Source organism: Lepidochelys olivacea (assembly GCF_965140295.1).
Source record: "Lepidochelys olivacea isolate rLepOli2 genome assembly, chromosome: 3".
NCBI lineage: Eukaryota > Metazoa > Chordata > Testudines > Cheloniidae > Lepidochelys > Lepidochelys olivacea.
This window is the reverse complement of record NC_140413.1, coordinates 206,845,819-206,859,911: the sequence shown is the minus strand read 5'-3', so window position 1 is coordinate 206,859,911 and position 14,093 is coordinate 206,845,819. Positions and strand designations below refer to the sequence as shown.

At 37.3% G+C, this 14,093-nt stretch overlaps 1 protein-coding gene across 2 annotated transcripts in view; it reads left to right on the top strand.

The window, feature by feature from the left end:
* RALGAPA2 (Ral GTPase activating protein catalytic subunit alpha 2) overlaps window positions 1-14,093 on the top strand; it is a 299,634-nt gene that overhangs the window by 96,139 nt on the left and 189,402 nt on the right. For both annotated transcript variants that reach the window (XM_084624472.1, XM_084624471.1), the window contains 6 exons: window positions 2,456-2,553; window positions 6,625-6,715; window positions 6,891-7,067; window positions 12,304-12,497; window positions 13,542-13,640; window positions 13,927-14,082. In XM_084624472.1, the coding sequence (XP_084480598.1) occupies window positions 2,456-2,553; window positions 6,625-6,715; window positions 6,891-7,067; window positions 12,304-12,497; window positions 13,542-13,640; window positions 13,927-14,082 (815 nt within the window). The remainder of the gene's footprint in view (window positions 1-2,455; window positions 2,554-6,624; window positions 6,716-6,890; window positions 7,068-12,303; window positions 12,498-13,541; window positions 13,641-13,926; window positions 14,083-14,093) is intronic.

Genomic DNA, 14,093 nt, shown 5'->3' with positions numbered 1-14,093 from the left:
TGGTAGATACCTTACAGGGTAATTAGATTCAAAACATAGAGAATCCCTCTAGGCAAAACCTTAAGTTACAGAAAAGAGACACAGACAGAAATAGTCATTCTATTCAGCACAGTTCTTTTCTCAGCCATTTAAAGAAATCATAATCTAACACATACCTAGCTAGATTACTTACTAAAAGTTCTAAGACTCCATTCCTGTTCTATCCCTGGCAAAAGCAGCATACCGACAGACACAGACCCTTTGTTTCTCTCCCTCCTCCCAGCTTTTGAAAGTATCTTATCTCCTCATTGGTCATTTTGGTCAGGTGCCAGCGAGGTTACCTTTAGCCTCTTAACCCTTCACAGGTGAGAGGATTTTTCCTCTGGCCAGGAGGGATTTTAAAGGGGTTACCCCTTCCCTTTATATTTATGACAGACATACAGTGGCTATACTGTATTAAGCTGCCTTTGAATCTCATTAAACTACATTTGTGAATAGGAAGGAAAAATGTCCCATTGCTATTGTATGAATGTGTATTTATGCCATAATGTCTGTTCATTTAAGCTATGGTACAATAAATCCTGTTTTTCAGTGTTCCAAACCCTATTTTATTAAATAATAAATTTAAGTATAACACAATCATGCTCCTAAAATAATACCTCTGAATGTCTCCATCCACACACCCACCCACTGAGGATTTTCAGTAGTATGTATATTTCACTTAAAATGTTAGTTTAACCCTTTGAAGATGCATTAAAAATGGCCAAGGAAAGTATATTTAACCTTAGTCTTTGGCTACATTAGAAAAATTAGGATTTAATTTACCAGGGCAGCTCCTAATTCAGCATCACTGGATGCTGTTGTGTAGGTAAGAGCCATTCATTTTTACTATCATACTTTAAAAACAAGTTTTGCTTTAGTGATCATAATTAAAATGTAATTTATCTCTTGCAAAAAAAGTAGTACAATGATTGTATTTTTCTATACTGGAGGACTTGGTAGTGTTAATTAATTTGAACTCTTAACATGGTTAGATGACTTGGTGAACACATTAGAACACTACAGTTTCCACTCCTTGGGCAACCATTGATGAATTGCATGTCCTAATTTTCTATATAGCTGTAAGCTTAGAGTGGTCACCAATAGAACATTAGCACTTCTCGCTACATAAGTAATTGTTTTTGCACATACTCCCCATTGTAGAGGAATACAGTGGTTACATTAATTATGTACTGTTGGTAAACTTAATGAGTTGACCAGTTTTCAAAATAGCTTCAGTGAATTCTTGCTCTTCCCCAGTGTGGACAAGAGCGTTCATACAAACTTCCTGTTTATAATGTTTTGTTTATAGGAAAATATGTTGCAACCTTCCACGTGAGTTAGTTACAGGTGCTTTATACTATGGGCAGGCCTACACTTAAAACACTGCATCGGCTAGATCCCTGCCAACATAAGGCTGTCTACACTGGTGCTTAGGTCAGTGGATTATTCACACCCCTGAGCAGTGTAGTTATATTGAAGTAATTCTACAGTGTAGACCAGGGCTTTAAGTACATTACCAATGATTGAAAGACAGCTATCATTGGCTAATAATTTACCTATATAGTTTTAGAGATGTTTCCTCCAGGGTTTATCTGCTGTGATGCTGACTATACTCTTGGCTACATCCATTTGTGCTCCATTCATCTAAGAAGTGTAGGGAACAGTCAAGCAAACTTTCTTATCTGCCTTATTGAAGGGTCTCATAAATGGACACTGAGCAATTTAGTAAGATATTTGACTTAACTGTATAATTGATTTGCCATTAGCACGTAGCCTGATACTTCATTTCTGGGGAATAGTAGGTAAAATATCGGCAGACAGGTAACATTAGTGGAAATGTGTTGGGAATCTTGAGTGGCCATTCTATGTGCTGTATCTGTTTTGTGGGAAATATAACTTCATTTTCCAGCTCCGTTGTTCCAACACTTTTCACAGGCACTGAATTCTCTTTGACAAGTGTCTTGTTTTTAATTAATTTGTAAAAAATCAATTTGGCTTTAGGCAATTGTCATTTGGAAGTGTAGAATATCATCTGTGTTGAAGCAGAGCTCGTCTCACAATGAAAGCCACTGAAAAATATCTGTGATTGGTGTGTAACTTGTCATTTCCAGTATCTAGCACTGCATTTACATTTCACACACCACAGCTAAAGATTTTAGTTGTATTCCAATAACTGCAGTTTTTTACACTATTTATGAGGGAATTATCCACATAATTGAATGCTTTCACAATATAAATGAGTCCACAACAATCCTACACTATCATATGAGAGTGTCATATTCAATCACTTCTCTGTAAATACTGGAAAGATGAAAAACATGCACGTATTTAGTGCTGTTTTGAATCGTTTTAGAATTAGCCCATAGGCTCCATTTCCTTAACTGTCTGTATTTCTTGTCTCATTTGTTTACTTGTTAAAATTTTGATTATGCAGATAAAAAGACTGAGAGTTCGCAGAATTTAAATTGTGTGGATTCCAAATCCATTCAAGACAAGAAAGGATATATGAAGAAAGAAAATGAAGCCCAACACGTAAGGCAAAATTAATAGACTCTGATCCAAGTTCTAATAATTGCCAAGATCCTAAGAACTTTTTATTTCTAATTATTAATATAAATGTTTACAAAGGATAACAACTGAAATTTTAAGTTTGTGGATCACATTGATGAAATAGAAATTGGAATTAAACTGTAGCTGTTAATAGCAAGTATTAAGTACATCAGAAGCAGGAAGCCTGCTAAACAACCACTGGGGTCCCTGGACGATCGAGATGCAAAAGGAACACTTAAAGATGATAAAGTCATCGCAGAGAAACTTAATTGAGAAACTTAACAGTAACAAGTCACCAGGGCCAGATGGCATTCACCCAAGAGTTCTAAAAGAACTCAGATGTGAAATTGCGGAACTATTAACTATGGTTTGTAACCTGTCCTTTAAATCAGCTAGTGTACCCAATGACTGGAAGATAGATAATGTAATGCCAATATTTAAGAAGGGCTCTAGAGGTGATCCTGGCAGTTACAGACCGGTAAGTCTAACATTAGTACCGGGCAAAAAAGTTGAAACAATAGTAAAGAATAAAATTGTCAGACATATAAAAGAGCATAAATTGTTGCACAAAAATCAACATGGTTTCTGTAACGGGAAATCATGTCTTACTGATCTATTAGAGTTCTTTGAAGGGGTCAACAAACACGTGGACAAGGGGGAATCCAGTGGACATAGTGTACTTAGATTTCCAGAAAGCCTTGGACAAGGTCCCTCACCAAAGGCTCTTAGGTAAATTAAGTTGTCATGGGATAAGAGGGAAGATCCTTTCATGGATTGAGAACTGGTAAAAAGACAGGGAACAAAGGGTAGGAATAAATGGTAAATTTTCAGTATGGAGAGGGGTAACTAGGGGTGTTCCCCAAGGGTCAGTCCTAGGACCAATCCTATTCAACCTATTCATAAATGATTGGGCGAAAGGGGTAAAAAGTGAGGCGGCAAAGTTTGCAGATGATATTAAACTGCTCAAGATAGTTAAGACCAAAGCAGACTGTGAAGAACCTCAAAAAGATCTCATAAAACTAAGTGATTGGGCAACGAAATGGCAAATGCAATTTAATGTGGATAAATGTAAAGTAATGCACATTGGAACAAATAACCCCAACTATACATACAGTATGATGGGAGCTAATTTAGCTACAACGAATCAGGAGAAAGATCTTGGAGTCATCGTGGATAGTTTTCTGAAGAAGTCTAAGCAATATGCAGCGGCAGTCAAAAAGGTAAATGGGATGTTAGGAATCATTAAAAAAGGGATAGAGAATAAGACGGAGAATATCTTATTGCCCTTATATAAATCCATGGTACGCCCACATCTTGAATACTGCGTACAGATGTGGTCCCCTCATCTCAAAAAAGATATACTAGCATTAGAAAAGGCTCAGAAAAGAGCATCTAAAATGATTAGGGGTTTGGAAGGGGTCCCATATGAGGAGAGATTAAAGAGGCTGGGACTTTTCAGCTTGGAAAAGAGGAGACTAAGGGGGGATATGATAGAGGTGTATATAAAATCATGAGTGTTGTGGATAAAGTGAATAAGGAAAAGTTGTTTACTTGTTCCCATAATATAAGAACTAGGAGCCACAAAATGAAATTAATGGGTAGCAGGTTTAAAACAAATAAAAAGAAGTTCTTCTTCGCTCAGTGCACATTCAACCTGTGGAACTCCTTGCCTGAGGAGGTTGTGAAGGCAAGGACTATAACAGGGTTTACAAGAGAACTGGATAAATTCATGTAGGTTAAGTCTATTAATGGCTATTAGCCAGGATGGGTAAGGAATGGTGTCCCTAGCCTCTGTTTGTCAGCGGGTGGAGATGGATGGTAGGAGAGAGATCACTAGATCATTACCTGTTAGGTTCACTCCCTCTGGAGCACCTGGCATTGGCCACTGTCGGTAGACAGGATACTGGGCTGGATGGATCTTTGGTCTGACCCAGTATAGCCATTCTTATGTTGTTATGAATATTCTGCATCTTCTAATACTATAAGACTGTAACACTTGTTTATGGAAATATTATAATGAAGATTACATAAAGCAACATATAAAGACTGTGTGTGTGTGTACGTACACACCTCTACCCCGATATAACACGGTCCATGGGAGCCAAAAAATCTTACTGCGTTATGTGAAACGGCGTTATATTGAACTTACTTTGCTCCCCCTGCTCTTTGTCCCCTGACCGCCCCTGCTCAGCTTCCCGCTGCCAGTGAGTGTGGGGAGGTTGGGGAAAGGACGCCCCCCACACCCACCTGCGGCGGGAAGCAGAGCGCCGTGGCTGGGAGCTGGCAGAGTGGAGCAGGCTGAGGCTGTGCTGCTCCACTTCCGCCGCTGCCAGTGAGTGCTGGGGAGGGGGGAATCCCTTCCCCTGAGTGACACGGCCGGGGCGAGGAAAGCGGAGTGGGCTGTTCCCGGCCCCCTGCTAATCACCCGGGCCACTCTGGGCCTGTGGGGCCCCCAAAAGTGCCCCCCCACAGCTCCTGCCTCCCAGACCCTGGGGGTTGGGGGGAGGCCTGTTTACTGTGTTGTATGCGAACCCGTGTTATAATGGGTCGCGTTGTATCGGGGTAGAGGGGTGGGTGTGTGTGTGTGTGTATATATATATATATATAAAAATATATTGGGTAATGAATATATTTATAAGAGTTATAAACTCTGTTTGTTTGATAGATATATATTATTATAAACACAGAGTTCATAACGGTCTTATAAATAAAGTATATTCATTACCAAATTGCATAGTACTTAAACAAATGTTTGATCGTTCATGAAGTGTTCAGAGAAATGCCTTTCTCAGCACAATTTGCACCATCGGCCATTTATTTCAAAACTTTGTGTATGTCAGCATTCTGACTGACAGGTTTTTTTTAATTTTTCATGTTAATTTTGAATAAACAGCAGAAATAATTGATGCTTGAAACTGCTGATACTGTTAGAAGTGCAATGCAATATCAAATTGATTAATGTAGTTTGAAACTCTGGTTTGGTCCGCTGCTTTTAAGTGGGTGTAGTCTAAAAGCAACATGGAGACTGCACATTTGGCTCGAGCAAAGTGGGAACACTACGTATTGCTCTGCTGCAGTTTCTTTACCCAATTCAGGCAAAGGCAATGGTGGTGGGAGTAAGAGATTAACCCTCCTCCCCTGCTTTTGTGTTATTGACATGCTGGTCAAAATATTTACCACCTCCTGATAATGCTGCCATCAATATCACATTTCCCACCTTCTTTGCAAGTTGATATTGAGGTTGTGGCCATATTTATTGCATAAATAACTGAAAATATTATGTGAACCAGTGCAAAGCTCAAATATTACTACATGCTGGATTTATCTACTCAACATGAACCTAATTTGGTGGGAAAAACAAAACTGTAGGCAGTCTTCCAAACAGTGCAAGCAACTGCATGTGCCTGAGGAATGAGTGCCAATTCCTTCCCCACAAAAATCAGCTGTGGGGCCACAAGTTCCAGAAAGACAGCCTCGGCAAATGAGTTCATTGCCTCCTGCGTGGCAGTGCTTCAGCCTGAGAAACCAAGTAGGGTGAAAAGTTGGTCATAAGGCCTGATCAATGTATCAAGAACATATAAGTTCTTTTGACATCTAGGTCATCTTTCCTTTTTTAAAAATGAAGAATATTAATTGCAAATACAAAAATACACCTCCCCCCCCAGCCCTGTATTGATGCAACATTTTAACTGATAAGTTTTTAACACCCATGTAATCTAGGAAATTTAGAGTTAAAGTTTCCACAGCAACTAACTCTAGTAACATGCTCCTACTCTATGCCTTATGTGATATGGTTTTTTATTAATAGAATCATAGAAATGTAGGACTGGAAGGGACCTCAGTAGGCCATCTGGTCCAGTCCCCTGCACTAAGGCAGGACTAACTATTGTCTAAACCACCCCTGAATAAGTCAGAGTTAGTTTTCAGTGATACTTAGGTATAAAATGTATATGTATCTTAATAGAGGGAATTATTCTAAAATATTATGGGATATATTTTTCAAATTAACCATAAATGAATTGAGAGGAATGCAATTTTATATTTTTTCTGAAGGTTTTAATACGAAGGAGCAGCAGTCCAGCTGAATTAGATTTGAAAGCAGACTTGCAGCAGTCACATGGAAATCACAGAGAAAGAGAAATGAGTGAGTTCCAGGAAACCAAATTCTTTTTCTAAGGAGTAGTAGTTTGTGGTGGCATGTGCTAATTTGACTTATCACATATATAATATTGATTACTTTTAATCATGTTTTTGAAAATTAAGATTTTTTTTATTGTAGAACATTGCTTATGACATTTAGTAATTCCTGCTTACTTTAGGTGAAAGTGTTAGCAGTGACACGTTCATTGGCTACAATAATGAAGTAGAGATCACCCTGGTCCCCTGGCAAACATGTGAAGAAGAACATGAAGTTAATATACCAACAGATGTTTGTGTAGATGCAGATGCACGTCATTGGCTGCAGCTTAGTCCTTCAGATGCTGCAAATTTAACAGGTACCTATGTTCAAGAAAATACAATAGATATTGTAAATTTTTGTCACAAAACGGTAGAACTTACACATGCTAGTTTATACAACTCAATTTGCATGCACTTTTTTGCTTTTAAAAGTGTTTGTTTTAAAGTAGATGAGAATTATTTGACATTACATGTAACCCTAATGGCATAGTTCATCTTTTAAAATAAAACATTGTAAACTCTTAGTAATGCTTCATTTTCTTAATTTTGAATAATATTAATAACACTGTGTACAGTACTAGTGTCTAGAAAGTTAACCCTTCCTCAGAGAATGTGTTAACATCTTCTTTCACTTCATCACAATGATGTATCAGTTTGATTGTCTAGGTCAAGTGTTGCACAACAAAATATGCACAGACACACACAAAAATGGAAGACCATGAAACAAACCCAGCAAATGTATACTATATGTTGTTAAATGAGGGACAATTCTGGAAAAACATGATAGTGGAAAGAATGTCAGACATCACTAGTATCTCAAAGGGAAGGACCTCTCCAAGTTCCTTCTTTGTGCTCTGGTTGTCTTTCATCTTGAGGTGTGGTAGTGACATAAGTAATTAGATATTTAGAAAGTGGAGAAAGATCTGGAGTCACAAAAATATCATCCAAGAGTTAAGAAACTGGGTCTACTAGAGTTAAAATTGGCAGTAGAACTTAATATCATACTATTTAATTATATTAGATACCATTTTAGAATCATAGGAATGTAGGGTTGGAAGGGATTTTGAGAAATCATTAAGTCCAGGTCCCCGCCCTGAGGGAAGGACCAAGTAAACCTAAACCATCCATGACAGGTGTTTGTCCAACCTGTTCTTGAAAACCTCCAATGATGGGGATTCCTCAGCTTCCCTGGGAAGCCTATTCCACAGGTTAACTATCCTTATAGTTGGAAAGCTTTTCCTATTATCTAACCTAAATCTCACTTGCTACAGCTTAAGCCCATTACTTCTCATCCTAGCTTCAGTGGACACAGGGAATAATTGATGATATCACTGAGACGCTTTTGAAAATCCAATATTTAGTTAATATCTCTTCCAGCCTGCCAACTCTTGAAATGTGTCATATTTTAATGAGAAGCAACTAATATATTTATGAAGATTTAAGAGAGAGGTTGTCTGTACACAAGGGCAGGTATTTGGTAGCTTTGTAGTGTAGCTTTGGAGATTACAGAACAAAGTTCTTATGGCCTATGATAGGTAACTGGTATAAAAATAGAAGACTGAAATGGTAGTTAACTTCTGTTTCATATAGAAAGCAGTAAGGGAGCAAAACTAAAGACATGTCAAGGGCCTATACAAAGTTCCTTCCAAAGGTTATCAAAGAATATAGCAGTATTGACTATACTTCCATGCTTTTGTTCCATGCTTTTCATTTTCTGTCTCTTGTTTCCTTCAGATAGAAACTTCATTACCACTTTACTTTCATAGATTTCATTTGTTGGAGATTAGAAAGATTTTATAAGTAAATAAGGGGGAAAATCCTACTTGCTAGCCATGATTCTTTCTTCCTGAATGTACTATTCTTCAGTTGCTGCTGTTTCCTCATGACAATGATTTTCTCAAGATTAAGCATTTGGAATCCATGTCTCCAAGCTTTTGCTGTGAATGCTGAATCAGAAATGGGAATTGCAGACTCCCTTTATTAAAGGATTTAGAAAGTCAGACTGAAGATAATGGTAAATTGTAATTCAGTATTTATACTCTCTGAAACAATCACTCTATAGGTATAATCTTTGTCCAGTTGAAGTCAGGAGCAAAAATCTTACTGATCTGAGGGAGGAGCAGGATTTCACCCTCTATGTTGCAGGGTTTTTTTTATAGTATTGTGCATATGCTTTAATTATCTAGCAGTCTGCAGTGTCATTAGGAAATACATTAGAATATGGACCTAATGAAGGGAACACCCTAAGAAAAGTCAGTTTGTTAGTAATTTTCCTTTACCTTTTTCATTTTAATTATTGTAACTTTGACATATAGGACTCATTATTTATGACTATGTATTGTATTCTTTTGGTGCTTTTGTTCTTTGTAAAGGCTACTTTTCATCTAATTTTTAATAAGTGCATCATAGATTTTATTTCAGTAACTTAATCAGGTAACATAAGAATTTTTCTGGTAGGCTATTTTCTATAATGAGATATATAGTTTCAGGGTTATCTACTCCATTTATTCAATTATTCTTTGAAATACTACTAACATAATGAATAAGTTCATCCAGTTCAATAGTTCAGCTTGTCATCGGTACAAAGGGAAATTGTAATGTAACATATGTTAAGGATTATTACCTATGTGAAGAAGACAAATTGCTAGCTTGCTTTCTATCCATAATACAAGAACTTTGCTCTTTGCATATGCAAAAGAAAACTATTTTTATAAAATAATTTGATCATTAATCTAGAGCAGAAAGGCAAATGTAGTAATAAGATTGTAATTACCTAACAGAATGAGTGTGCATAACTGTATTTCTCATGTTGAGAGAGTGTTAGTCATGTTAAATATTAATATCTTTCTTTCTTTGAAACCATTTTTAGATTTAGTGGGGCTCAGAAATTCCTAGGTTTAATTCTTTGAGTTAACTTCATTTTCTTCTGTCTGATGTAAAGTTTTGAGTTCATGCAGAAAGGACGGAGGATTTGGCCTTTCATATCCTTTGAGTGATTCAGGATTCCTTGTCAAAGCTGGAAACTTCTGTAGAGCTGGCTCCCTGAGACACCCCATTCTGCTATGACACTACAGCTCCCTCAGAACTTCTGAGGGTTTTACTGACCAACCAGCATATATTAATAATGCATTATAATTCATGGGGGATGATGCTGCAGAGAGCATCCCTCTCCTAAACTTACTACCTCCCAATGTGCAGAGCCCCTACTCTGTAGTGCATCTGCTTTAATGGCTTCTGTTGGCTGGGGAAAGAACAAGAGCATGCTGTGGAACTGTTGCCATTACTCCTTTGGAGTTTCCACTGTAAATAATCCTGTTTTAGCTCCCCTCTGTGCACTGTAGTGAAGGAGACAATGTGATCAATTTCAATAGATACAGTAAAATGATGCATCTAATTGGAGCTCATTTATGGTTTTCAGTTTATGTTTTGGCTATTTGGGTTAATTTTACTGAGTGGTTTCATTAATACCTGTTTCTCCAAAGGTAAGTGTATTTGGACTTGCGATTTAAAAGTTCTCTCAAGCTAAACTTGCAGTTTGTTTGTAGAAGCCTCGAGTGCTGGTGTTGGGTAAGAGTGTGTAATCGGTGGTAATAAACCAATCAGAAAAGAGAAATAACATGAAAATAGCAAGGACAGTAAAAGTTATACTAATTTAAAGTTCATGCATGCATATTGTATGAGTTCTTGGAGTGATCGCACATGGCCATTCCACTGTAAGTGTGTGTGCTCCTTGTGCACAGAGGTCAGAGATTTTTTTCCCCTCAGCAGTACCAATCAGGCGGCTTGAGCGCTTTGTGTTGCCACACGCCGCTACACACTGGTATAACAGGGTGGGGCCACCCCCGACTCCCCTCAGTTCCTTCTTAACACCAGTGATGGTGGTTGGAATGATCTTGGTCTTATTAACGCAAGTGCCTTCCTCTCTCTTTGTAGATAGTTGCAGTTAGTTATGGTTGGTTGGTTTGTGTTTTTGTTTTTTTCTTAAGTAAATTAACATTAGGTTTCTATGCTTGTATCCGTTTGGACCAGTTTTCCTCTTTTGGTACTGTGCTCGGTACCAAAAGGATGCCTTGCTCCCCAGGATTAAGTCCTGTGAGAATTGTTAAAAGCCTATGCTGGTCAGTGATCCCCATCTGACCTGCTTAAAGTGCTTGGATGAAGCCCACATTAAGCCCTGCTCGGAAAAGGATACACTCCAAAGGATGCATTTTAAGTGAAAATTTAATTCTGCGGTAGAAATCACCTTTACAAAGACCTACCCAGCAAAGGTTCCAGGAATCCCACTTGTCATTCTTCCTTGATGTTTTCTATAATTGGCTTCCGTGTATGCCTGTCTGCATTGTTTAATAACATAGTCATGTTAATTCCCAAACAAATGAAGTTTTTTATTACCCATTTAAACTCTCACAGCATAAACATGGTGGAATTGTAGGGTTTTTTGCTAATTGAGAATGATTTAATTTATATCCAGAAAAATCTCGTCTTCTCCATGATGATCTAAGTGATAGAAATAGTTTTACATGGATTTCTTACTAATATTAGCGTGTCATCCCCTTGCAGTGTAATCCCGGACATAGCCTTCTACTTCTGCTAGTAATTGATAAGTGAGAATGGTGCTTAAGGGGCAATCCTACCTAGTGAAATAAGGAAAAAATGAAATTGTAAACATTTTGTATGTACCACCACTTCACGGCATGAATAAATCATTGTAATCAAATACCTACACTTTGAATCCAGAGCAAATTATTTAGGAGACTCTCGATACTGCTGTTAAACCCTAATAAAAGCCTTCTCTAATTACATGACCATCAGTGACTACAAATTATTCTTTGTCTGTCATGTAGTGTGCCACTATCTGTAGATACTACCCATTTCTTCTGTAGAATAATTAATGAAGCTCAGTTTCCCTTTCATTTTGCCTAATGTGCTAGCCATGATTTTAGTAAGTAGTAGTCTGTGTTTTAATAATGAAAATCATTATTTTACTGTCTTGAATCTTTGTGTTTTCTGAATGGGGAACATCACACAGTACTTGGGGTATTAGGTAAAGTTTATTTTTTCCTAACTAAATTAATTGTACTGGAGTAAAAAATTCCCATATTGGACTTCTAAACTTATAAAGAAAGCATTTGTTTGTTCCCATTATTTCCTCACTGCATCTAAGGGAATGCAAATGGTTAAATGTCTTTATGATGTTTTATTTCTGAGTTTCAAATGCCAATCATGTTGGAATTAGAAAAGAAGAGACTGGATGAGCATACCTCACAATAGGAAGTTCAAGAGGCTATAAAAGGGCCAAAATTGGATGCAGCTCCAGGAGAAAAGATGACTTGGCAGGGCAATTTTACCAATTATCTGTAGAAACATTCCTTGAGAAAGGTGTTGCTCTGAATATATATTTTGCATAATGAATGCTTAAATTCATAGCTCAGAACTTTTTTCATAACCATTACTCCCTTGTTTTATATGAATGATTGTTTGGGTTTTGTGGACCACAGATAGACTACCCACTGCATTTATAACTGATGGAAACCAATTTTTTTTATTCTATAGACAGCAGCGAGTTCCTTGCTGATGACTGCAGTATAATTGCTGGTGGAAACCTCATAGGTTGGCATCCTGATTCAGCTGCTGTATTATGGAGAAGGATCTTGGGAATTCTTGGAGATGTGAATAATATCCAGTCTCCTAAAATCCATGCCAAAGTTTTTGGGTATCTCTATGAACTATGGTACAAACTGGCAAAGGTATTGTTTTTAATGTGTTTTATTCTAATGCAAAGAGAGTGATTTTGTATTTGCTATAAAAATTAATTTATATTCTAATAAAAGTTTACTAAGCAGTAAAATAGATTTTTTATTAGAATATTTAAGGAGTTTCAACTGCTCATGCTGGTTCTTTTAGTGATACTGTAACTTTAACAGTGAATAAATCAATAAAGTGTGGTGTTTGGAGGGAAAGGTTATATTGTAAATAAAGAAAAAGGATGTTCAAATTTCAGTAAAAACACCTAATAAAAGACAATTTTGTGCAGTAACAAAAAGGATTTAAATTAGTATATTCTGAGATGGTAAAATAGTGAAATAGAAGCAATGAATTGAAAGTACAAAATAATCCACAAATGTTGGGAGTTAGTGTAAATTTCCACAGTATAACCTTACATGATAATATTTGATTAGGATGGAGGAATACTACCACACACTTTTCTGTTGCGGTTCAGTGATGAGACAGAACACAGCTTTATGCAAGCAAACAGGCTGGTCAGCGGAGATGGGCTGTTCTGCCCCCCCTGCCTTCCACCTTCTCCTTTTATTATATTTCTCCCCCTAAGCATTACACACTGCTACACAAAGGAATGTATGACGTTGATTCATATGCTTAGTTACCATCCTCTATCTACTACAATCCTGGTTCTCAGGCCTTGAGCCCAGGCTAAAGAAACCTCCCACAGTTGCTGTCCAAACAATCAAGTTCTCAGGGTTCATATCTAGCCCTTGTCCTTGGATAGAGCAATGTGTGCATTGCTCCTAGGAAACAGTCAGGGTGTGCCCCGCCTGCTTCCAGGTGGAATAGCTAGACATTAACCCTTCACTTTTCTGTTGAATTTGAGTTCATTGGAAAGTGTGTGTGGGTGTGGGTGTGTGTATGTATGTGTATGCAAGAGAGAGAGACAGACAGATGACAGCACTTCCAGTAGAAAGGCTGGGAAGTAATCATGTATTGTAAATAATACTCATTTTAATGTATTAAATATTATTTTGTTAATCCCCTCCCTTTTCTTTTTAAATCAGATAAGGGACAATCTTGCTATAAGTTTGGACAACCAGTCTACACCTTCTCCTCCTGTTTTAATTCCACCTCTCAGAATATTTGCAGCATGGTTGTTCAAGGTAAATTAGTTTTAAATTCTGCGCAGAGTAGTATTTTACTGCATGTCTATATTGAATCACTTAATGGCATTTTTACAGTGTTTCTTTCTGCAATCCTTGTTCTAGATGTATTAGAAAAATAATCAGCGTCCACCCTTTAGCTATACTTTTGTCTAGAACAGCTAAGCGACTCTTGAGAATCCATATTTAGAATGTGGCTTCAAAACATTTATTGGCAAGTATACATACAGTATACATACAGTTGGTTGCTGTTTGTCTGTTAATAAAAATTCTCTGCTCTTTTCAGGCAACAACCTTGCCAAATGAATATAAAGAAGGCAAACTTCAAGCATACAGGTTGATCTGTGCTATGATGACTAGGCGCCAAGATGTTTTGCCAAATTCTGATTTCCTAGTGCATTTTTATCTCGTGATGCACATTGGCTTAACTAGTGAAGATCAGGTAAAAGTTTG